Source organism: Procambarus clarkii, chromosome 20, assembly GCF_040958095.1.
Source record: "Procambarus clarkii isolate CNS0578487 chromosome 20, FALCON_Pclarkii_2.0, whole genome shotgun sequence".
Classification (NCBI taxonomy): Eukaryota; Metazoa; Arthropoda; class Malacostraca; order Decapoda; family Cambaridae; genus Procambarus; species Procambarus clarkii.
This window is the reverse complement of record NC_091169.1, coordinates 43,013,614-43,023,637: the sequence shown is the minus strand read 5'-3', so window position 1 is coordinate 43,023,637 and position 10,024 is coordinate 43,013,614. Positions and strand designations below refer to the sequence as shown.

Genomic DNA, 10,024 nt, shown 5'->3' with positions numbered 1-10,024 from the left:
ATACACTGCACGTGATGTTGTAAGTCAAATTTGTTTAGATGCTGTCTTTGTATAAGTAATCTACATCAAAGCTACTTATAATTTTTATTTGACTAGTAAAGAGGTTTTAATGAATATTTCAGATCAGACATTGCAAGATGAATTATTGATACTGGGTCTGTTTTGAATTATAAATACTTGCAACAAAAATACATATTTTCTCAAGAGGTTCTATTCTCTGTGGTGGATAGAACCGCGGTGAATATCAGTGGTTGTAGCCCTAGTGGTTGTTGTCTCAGTGGTTGTTGTCTCAGTGGTTGTTGTCTCAGTGGTTGTTGTCTCAGTGGTTGTGGTCTCAGTGGTTGTGGTCTCAGTGGTTGTGGTCTCAGTGGTTGTGGCCTCAGTGATTGTGGCCTCAGTGATTGTGGTCTCAGTGGTTGTGGCCTCAGTGGTTGTGGCCTCAGTGATTGTGGCCTCAGTGGTTGTGGTCTCAGTGGTTGTTGTCTCAGTGGTTGTGGTCTCAGTGATTGTGGCCTCAGTGGTTGTGGCCTCAGTGGTTGTGGCCTCAGTGATTGTGGCCTCAGTGGTTGTGGCCTCAGTGGTTGTGGCCTCAGTGGTTGTGGCCTCAGTGGTTGTGGCCTCAGTGGTTGTGGCCTCAGTGGTTGTGGCCTCAGTGGTTGTGGTCTCAACTGTTTTACCCTCAGTGGTAGTTGCTTTTGCTTATTCTCTCTCATGACGCAAATTCTCCTGGTCGTGGAAGTAGCATGGCGCACGACTACCCTACACGTCACCCAACTTTCCTCCCATCGTGCTTAAGTCTCCAGCACGACGCGACGCGTTCTGGACCTGTACCCAGCGTCGTACAGCAACCTTGTGCTTCCATACTTCTATCTTTCCGCTTTGTAGCCTTTCCAGGCATTCCTACAGGCCTGGAACGAGAAAACTCTCGCTTGTTACACTTTAACCAAATTGGTAAACATCGCCGGCCGTGAATCTCTCAGCCTCTCTCCGTCGCCTCCGCGGGAGATGGAAGCTTACAAGGTTCGTGCCAAGATTCACGCGAGAAAATTCCATTGTGTATTCACGTGGGGAGGTCACAGCTCAGCGGGAACTCTTTATGCATGCCGGTGGCCACGAGGAAGCCTGCATTATGAAGGATCATTCTGATACCTCCTCAACCCTGCAGTGTACGACTCAATCCTCTTTCTCAGCCACCGCTTGATGTATCACCTCCGCTATCACGGCTTCCGCTACCAAGCCGTGATAGCGTACCACACCCCTCCCACTACCACACTCCAGTACCACACCCTCCGCTACCAAGCCCTCCAGTACCACACCCCCCACTACCACACTCCAGTACCACATCCTCCACTACCAGGCAGACTTAAAAGGTCGGCCTGTCCTCACAATAAATACAGCACAAATTTTGAAACTATCGACCAAAGCGTCAATATTTCAGTGTTTTAGTAACATGAAAAGCATTGTAATATTGACGTTTCCTTAGACTAATGAGCATCAATAGGTAAGTAGGGTGTATAGATTCGTACGCTTCTGGTTAGGCAAAACCACTTTAATATGACCCTTATCAAGATCCAGATAGAAGCATACGGTGAATAAGAATACACAACGAACCCGTTAATCTCTCTCGCAAGAATACAATCTATCAGCTTTTCTCTTCACTAAGAATACAACATATCAACTGATCTCTATGCTATGAATACCATTCACTTCTGCTGAGACACACAATATTTCTTAACACCATTCAAGACGAGCAATAAAAATCCCAAGGCGCTAAAAATCTTGTCATGGCTGTGTTCAATCTCGGTGTTCATCATTGTAGTGAACATTAAAACCGCCATTTCAGTTCTCCATTCACCGCCTCAAGCTAATACCTTTTTCTGGTTGACGGCTTTAACTTGGGTTGGTGGATACATAATAACTACCGCGGCTGTCCTCGTCACACCCGCCAGTCTCCACCTCCTGCAGTGAGGTGACAATTTATTGTTTTATTTACAACCCTTCTAAAATGTTATTACTTATAGTAACTATTTGGGTGAAAGTACACAAATGGACTGTTCGATTCAAAAATATATCTACGTTTCGTTCGTGGAAAACCCGACCACTTGGGCTGGATGGTAGAGCGACGGTCTTGCTTCATGCAGGTCGGCGTTCAATCCCCGACCGTCCAAGTGGTTGGGCACCATTCCTTCCCCCCGTCCCATCCCAAACCCTTATCCTGACCCCTTCCACGTGCTATATATTCGCAATGGGTTGGTGCTTTCTCCTGATAATTCCCTTCCCGCGTTCGTGGAAAATAAATAAATAAATAAATCTTGTTGAAGGAACGAAAAAAGCGAAGAACGAAGCCTAAGCATTCCTAGGCCTAGTATAGCACACATATCAGGCATAAGATATTTTTTTAGGTCTACAAAGACTGGACAGGTTAGATTAGGTTCTATATTTACATTACCAATTTTTTTAGAATACCTGTTTTGGTTAATTGAATAAAACAAAAACTAACTTTTTTGTAAAAGGGGGGAAAGGGAGATGGTACAACAGTCCATTTTTGTGCATTTGACCAAATAGTTGCCATGAATACTATCGTTTATGATGCTACCCTAAACTGCATGAAGGGTTGCTGGTTTGTGCCAAGTTCTAGTTATGTTTATACTAAGATCGCCAACTCGTAGGTTTCAAGGGTTTGGGCTGTAGCTCCTGGCCCCCACGTTTTAACCTTTAATGTCTGGGGCGATTGATTTCTAGCTTATGTATGAATTGTCATTCCAAGTATGTAGGCAGCCTTCACAACTTATCTCCCACAACATTTTCACTAATTGTAAATATCTTGTTATTGTTTCCCTTTAGCATATCCTAGCCACTTGGACTGGACGGTAGAGCGACGGTTTCGTTTCGTGCAGATCGGGATTCAATCCCCGAACGTCCAAGTGGTTGGGGCACCATTCCTTAACTGTTCCATCCCAAATCCTTATCCTGATCCCTTGCAAGTGCTATATAGTTATTATGGCTTGGCGCTTTTACTTGATAGTTCCCATCCTTTCCCTCTTAGGTATGGATTATTGTAGGGAACACAGACTTATCCTATCTCACGGCGTGGATACTCTGGCCCTGTGGCTATGACGTCAGAGGCGCTTGGGGCTCTGATTAGTCCACGTCCAACCATGCATTTGTTATAATGTTTCTTTTTATACACGCACAATATCATAGCTGCATACTCCGAAATTGGTCTCGCATACGTTGCAAATAATTGATTTAACATTTGTCTTCGCGTATACCTAAAGGCAATTTTTAAAAGAGTCTCTGCCTTTAAAAGTTACCTACTGATTTATTTTATCTTTAGAATTTTGGGACAGTATGTTACTCTAACAGGGAAATATCCCCATTCTGCCAATTTAAATTATATGACATTTATAACACTTGTCAAAATAAAATTATAAAATAATTATTTTGCTCTATTCAGTTAATCTTTCTAAAGATTACTTAAAGATCTGAAGAGTTAATCTGAGTGGTTTCTTTGTTCATATTTTGTTGCTATTTTCTCTATTTGCAGGTATTTTTATGTAATTGCTCACGCCGTGATAAGGTGCAGTATTTATTAGGAGAAAGCCCTAAGCTAGAATGATTGTATAGCTCACAGAAAGATTAAGAAGACAGGATAGAAGCTTGGATAGGAGGACAGACTAGAGCAAAGGTGACCAACCACTATCGGGAATATGGTGTAAATGACTATTCTTTTGCCAGGTCACTATACTGATCTGAATTTACTTGAAATCTCGGTGGGATCCCTCTAGCCACTTCCCTCACATAACTCTCCTGATTTTTCTTTCCAAGGGAAAGTTTCTCAGCCATTTTTCTGCTGCGCCTGGATACCTAACTCTCCATACAGTTCCTCCAAACCCATTGTGTTTGGTTTTGCACATTTTTATCATAAGTTTCTTCGCTGCCCCTCTCAAACAATTTGTGTGTATCTAAATTCCTTAAGTTTTATGGAACTAAGTCCATATTAAACTATTAAAACAGTTTTCCCTTCATAAACACAATATATCGTTTAATGACTCACTCGGTCTTTTCTCTTGTTACAATTCTTCAAATTTATGAAATTAATTTATATTTGAGCTTTTACAATAAAATTACAATAAAATAGTTTATTAAACAAGAAAAAAACCCAGGAGGAATTTTGTCTTTAAAAAATTATATTCCATCTTTAAAATTTTGGTTTCTTATTTCAGAATATAGTCATCTGGGTCAGGAATTCCCAAGGATTTAAGTGTTCACTTACGAAGCCTGTACATCTTTCCTCGATTATGAGAACTTAGTCTGCATTTATTAGTTTACGAGCTAAAAAAAAAATTCGAGGTCGTTCTCGACCCAAGGTCATTATTGTTATAGACAGCCTCATGGAGCTTCAGAGCTCATAAACTGTTTATTAAACACTAATCCGCCATGATGTCCGAATGATGCACAGGTTTCGTAGGTAAACACGTGCTTCATAAATCCTGACCCTGGTGGAATGGACTACAACTATGTGCAACTCAGACACCTTTTATCTTCAGCACCTCAAAGAACCTGCTTTGTGGTACTTTAAGGTCTTTTCTTGACCTCCGACTTTAAGTGCGCAATTTTTATCTTTACATGAAGCTAATGAACGTGAATTATGAAGAGGAAGCGATGAGCCAGTATGACTGTATGGTTCTTGGAAGTGATATGGGAAGAGAACAGGAATATGAGCACGTAGTAAAGGAACAGTGTCCAGCCATTTGGACCTTCGGGGATCGAGTACTGTCCCTGCATGAAGCGATTCCTGTGCGCTACAGGAAAGTGGATGGACACTTAAAAAATGTATTTAGTCACTACAATCATTTCTTAACTATAATCCTTTCTTCCTATGATAGATTTTTCTTAGTTAACATTTTCACAGTCTTCATCTTTTCATATTCCTTATCACTTCCTCCAAATGTTTAATAATACTGAAGATCATCTTCATCCCCTCGTCCTCCCCACCATTCTCTACTTCCCTGTCCCCTTGTCCCCACCATCCCCCATCCCCCACTCCCGTCCCTTCGTCCTCCCCACCATTCCCCACTTCCCATATATATATATATATATATATATATATATATATATATATATATATATATATATATATATATATATATATATATATATATGTCGTACCTAGTAGCCAGAACGCACTTCTCAGCCTACAATTCAGGGCCCGATTTGCCTAATAAGCCAAGTTTTCCTGAATTATTATATTTTCTATAATTTTTTTCTTATGAAATGATAAAGCTACCCATTTCATTATGTATGAGGTCAATTTTTTTTTATTGGAGTTAAAATTAACGTAGATATATGACCGAACCTAACCAACCCTACCTAACCTAACCTAACCTATCTTTATGGGTTAGGTTAGGTTAGGTAGCCGAAAAAGCTAGGTTAGGTTAGGTTAGGTGGGTTAGGTAGTCGAAAAACAATTAATTCATGAAAACTTGGCTTATTAGGCAAATCGGGCCTTGCATAGTAGGCTGAGAAGTGCGTTCTGGCTACTAGGTACGACATATATATATATATATATATATATATATATATATATATATGTATATATATATATATATATATATATATATATATATATATATGCAACAATGATCACAAAAACACTGATCCAAGTATGCAGAATTACCACATATGAAAAATAGAAAATGCTTAACGCGTTTTCGGCTAATTCGCCTTCATCAGAGCAAAGTAGAATGATTAGATTCTACTTTGCTCTGATGAAGGCGAATTAGCCGAAAACGCGTTAAGCATTTTCTATTTTTCATATGTGGTTATTCTGCATATATATATATATATATATATATATATATATATATATATATATATATATATATATATATATATATATATATATATATATATATATATATATATACTTTCCCCTAAACCACCTTCCACACCATCTCCTTGGCTTTTTTGTCTACCATCTCGTGAAAATCTGCAGCTGTAGTGTGTGGAAGCGAGGCGTTGGAGACGGTGGTGGGAGGAGAGAGGTTGTCACGGCCTCGACTAAGTTATGCAGGAGGAGTAAGGCTCCAGGAACACTGCTTCACAGGGATTATTGCCTCCTACACCGTCTCCTGCGTGAGCAGAGGCACGAGGGATGCAGAGCACAGTAGGAAAACAAACATGAGACTCTCTTTGATCAATACAGAGATTATATGTGCATAAAAACATATACAATCCTTAAATAACCCAGGACAAATTTTATAGGACAAGTAGCAGGGATATGAGGACAAGGAGCTGGGATATTAGGACAAGGAGCTGGGATATGAGGACAAGGAGCTGGGATATTAGGACAAGGAGGTGGGATATGAGGACAAGGAGCTGGGATATGAGGACAAGGAGCTGGGATATGAGGACAAGGAACTGGGATATTAGGACAAGGAGCTGGGATATTAGGACAAGGAGGTGGGATATGAGGACAAGGAGCTGGGATATGAGGACAAGGAGCTGGGATATGAGGACAAGGAGCTGGGATATTAGGACAAGGAGCTGGGATATGAGGACAAGGAGCTGGGATATGAGGACAAGGAGCTGGGATATGAGGACAAGGAGCTGGGATATGAGGACAAGGAGCTGGGATATGAGGACAAGGAGCTGGAATATGAGGACAAGGAGCTGGAATATGAGGACAAGGAGCTGGGATATGAGGAGAAGGAGCTGGAATATGAGGACAAGGCGCTGGAATATGAGGACAAGGAGCTGGGATATGACGACGGAGTGAAAGAACGATGTCCAACCACTTGAAGAAGCACCGAATTACGTCAATACCCAGAGAAGCACTGAAGAAAGCTTTATATCGAAGACGTAGCAATATAAAGTTTACCACAAAGGTCGATGACATTTCTAAAGATGAAAGTGAATATTAACAAATCAGTTAAAAAAAGAGCAAAGTCAAACCTATAAGTGAGGTCAAAAGGGATCATACAGCAGCGTGTTTGATCCTCTTCTTGTGGCATTCAACAATTTATTTGTAATTAAAATTCCACTTTAGCTACATTGTTACTATGTGAATGTGCTCAACTTGAATGCCTTTGCTGATTGGCTTTATAAAGTATGCGCATTCATGCATACTTATATCCCACATAATTAAGTGAATGCACAATTCAGCCACTCCATTGTTCATGCAGATTTTATCAGATAGATAAATTCATGCACTCACACATATACAAAAAAATGTAAAAACATCTATAGATACAGAATTAAATATATAAAAACTTATACATAGAAATGACTGTATATAAACTTGCAGTATTAAATCACAATCACATAAAGAATCTATGACAAAATATTTATATAACAAATTAAATGTATAAATTAACAAAGACAAACTGCAAGTGTTGTCAGCGCAATTGTGAAAATAATTCAATAAAAATGTTCATTTCCGTGTTCCTGTTATCAGGAACAGGTAAACAAACATGGGAGCAGATAGTAGGCAACACTGTAACTATCACCAGAGGCATATATAACACTGTAACTATCACCAGAGGCATACATAACACTGTTACTATCACCAGAGGCATACATAACACTGTAACTATCACCAGAGGCATACATAACACTGTAACTATCACCAGAGGCATACATAACACTGTAACTATCACCAGAGGCATACATAACACTGTAACTATCACCAGAGGCATACATAACACTGTAACTATCACCAGAGGCATACACAACACTGTAACTATCACCAGAGGCATACACAACACTGTAACTATCACCAGAGGCATACACAACACTGTTACTATCACAAGAGGCATACATAACACTGTAACTATCACCAGAGGCATACACAACACTGTAACTATGACCAGAGGCATACATAACACTGTAACTATCACCAGAGGCATACATAACACTGTAACTATCACCAGAGGCATACATAACACTGTAACTATCACCAGAGGCATACATAACACTGTTACTATCACCAGAGGCATACACAACACTGTAACTATCACCAGAGGCATACATAACACTGTAACTATCACCAGAGGCATACACAACACTGTAACTATGACCAGAGGCATACATAACACTGTAACTATCACCAGAGGCATACATAACACTGTAACTATCACCAGAGGCATACATAACACTGCAACTATCACCAGAGGCATACATAACACTGTAACTATCACCAGAGGCATACACAACACTGTAACTATGACCAGAGGCATACATAACACTGTAACTATCACCAGAGGCATACATAACACTGTAACTATCACCAGAGGCATACATAACACTGCAACTATCACCAGAGGCATACATAACACTGTAACTATCACCAGAGGCATACATAACGCTGTAACTATCACCAGAGGCATACATAACACTGTTACTATCACCAGAGGCATACACAACACTGTAACTATCACCAGAGGCATACATAACACTGTAACTATCACCAGAGGCATACATAACACTGTAACTATCACCAGAGGCATACACAACACTGTAACTATCACCAGAGGCATACACTACACTGTAACTATGACCAGAGGCATACATAACACTGTAACTATCACCAGAGGCATACATAACACTGTAACTATCACCAGAGGCATACATAACACTGTTACTATCACCAGAGGCATACATAACACTGTAACTATCACCAGAGGCATACATAACACTGTAACTATCACCAGAGGCATACATAACACTGTAACTATCACCAGAGGCATACATACCACTGTAACTATCACCAGAGGCATACACAACACTGTAACTATCACCAGAGGCATACACAACACTGTAACTATCACCAGAGCCATTCACAACTACTGAACTATCAAAGCATGGTACAAGAGGTGCCTTTTGAACCATGATAGTCAAGGAGTTATGTATGCCTCTGGTAGCATGCTGCAAGAGGCACAAGAAGCCAGCATGCAGCAAGAGGCTCAAGAAGCCAGCATGCTGCAAGAGGCACAAGAAGCCAGCATGCAGTAAGAGGCACAAGAAGCCAGCATGCTGCAAGAGGCACAAGAAGCCAGCATGCAGCAAGAGGCACAAGAAGCCAGCATGCTGCAAGAGGCTCAAGAAGCCAGCATGCTGTAAGAGGCTCAAGAAGCCAGCATGCAGCAAGAGGCTCAAGAAGCCAGCATGCAGCAAGAGGCTCAAGAAGCCAGCATGCAGCAAGAGGCTCCAGAAGCCATCATGCAGCAAGAGGCTCAAGAAGCCAGCATGCTGCAAGAGGCACAAGAAGCCAGCATGCAGCATGAGGCACAAGAAGCCAGCATGCAGCAACAGGCACAAGAAGCCAGCATGCAGTAAGAGGCACAAGAAGCCAGCATGCAGTAAGAGGCTCAAGAAGCGAGCATGCTGCAAGAGGCACAAGAAGCCAGCATGCAGCATGAGGCACAAGAAGCCAGCGTGCAGTAAGAGGCTCAAGAAGCCAGCATGCTGCAAGAGGCACAAGAAGCCAGCATGCAGCAAGAGGCACAAGAAGCCAGCATGCAGCATGAGGCACAAGAAGCCAGCATGCAGTTTTTTTTTTTTTTTTTTTTTTTTTTTTTTTTTTTTTTTTTTTTTTTTTTTTTTTTTATTATTTTCTACCACAGACGTGGCCACACATTTACAATGCTAACCAGCATATATACATTTTCTTCTGTCCTCCATGGACAGGGTTAGAGAAGTGTTAAACATACAGTTCAAGGGTTTATTGAACACTCAACCACAGAAGGTGATTCGGTGCTTTTAAAATGCTAAGCTAACCTACATACGTAAATACAAAGATACACAGATTTACGTACGCCCTACATAAAGTATTAGATGTGTCTAAGAGGCTCAAGAAGCCAGCATGCTGCAAGAGGCACAAGAAGCCAGCATGCAGCAAGAGGCACAAGAAGCCAGCATGCAGCAAGAGGCACAAGAAGCCAGCATGCAGCAAGAGGCACAAGAAGCCAGCATGCTGCAAGAGGCACAAGAAGCCAGCATGCTGCAAGAGGCACAAGAAGCC

The 10,024-nt window shown here is 41.1% G+C and overlaps 2 protein-coding genes across 2 annotated transcripts in view; one reads left to right on the top strand and one right to left on the bottom strand.

Moving 5' to 3' along the window:
* Positions 1-210: 210 nt before the first annotated feature.
* On the bottom strand, positions 211-8,892 carry LOC138366849 (P-selectin glycoprotein ligand 1-like). Its single transcript, XM_069328136.1, has 2 exons — positions 8,757-8,892; positions 211-668 (listed from the first exon to the last, which is right to left on the bottom strand). The coding sequence occupies exons 1-2, from the start codon at positions 8,890-8,892 to the stop codon at positions 211-213; spliced, it is 594 nt and encodes a 197-aa protein (XP_069184237.1).
* LOC138366848 (paternally-expressed gene 3 protein-like) overlaps positions 8,891-10,024 on the top strand; it is a 1,743-nt gene continuing 609 nt past the window's right edge. The window contains exons 1-2 of the mRNA XM_069328135.1: positions 8,891-9,551; positions 9,849-10,024. The exon at positions 9,849-10,024 is cut by the window's right edge and continues 609 nt beyond it. Of these exons, the coding sequence (XP_069184236.1) occupies positions 8,891-9,551; positions 9,849-10,024 (837 nt within the window). The remainder of the gene's footprint in view (positions 9,552-9,848) is intronic.

Coding starts and splice junctions, on each gene's coding strand:
- LOC138366849 (XM_069328136.1), bottom strand. CDS start 8,892: ATGGTTCAAAAGGCACCTCTTGTACCATGCTTTGATAGTTCAGTAGTT. Junction 669..8,756: donor CTCTGGTGATAGTTACAGTG/GTATGTATGCCT, acceptor AGGGTAAAACAG/TTGAGACCACAACCACTGAG.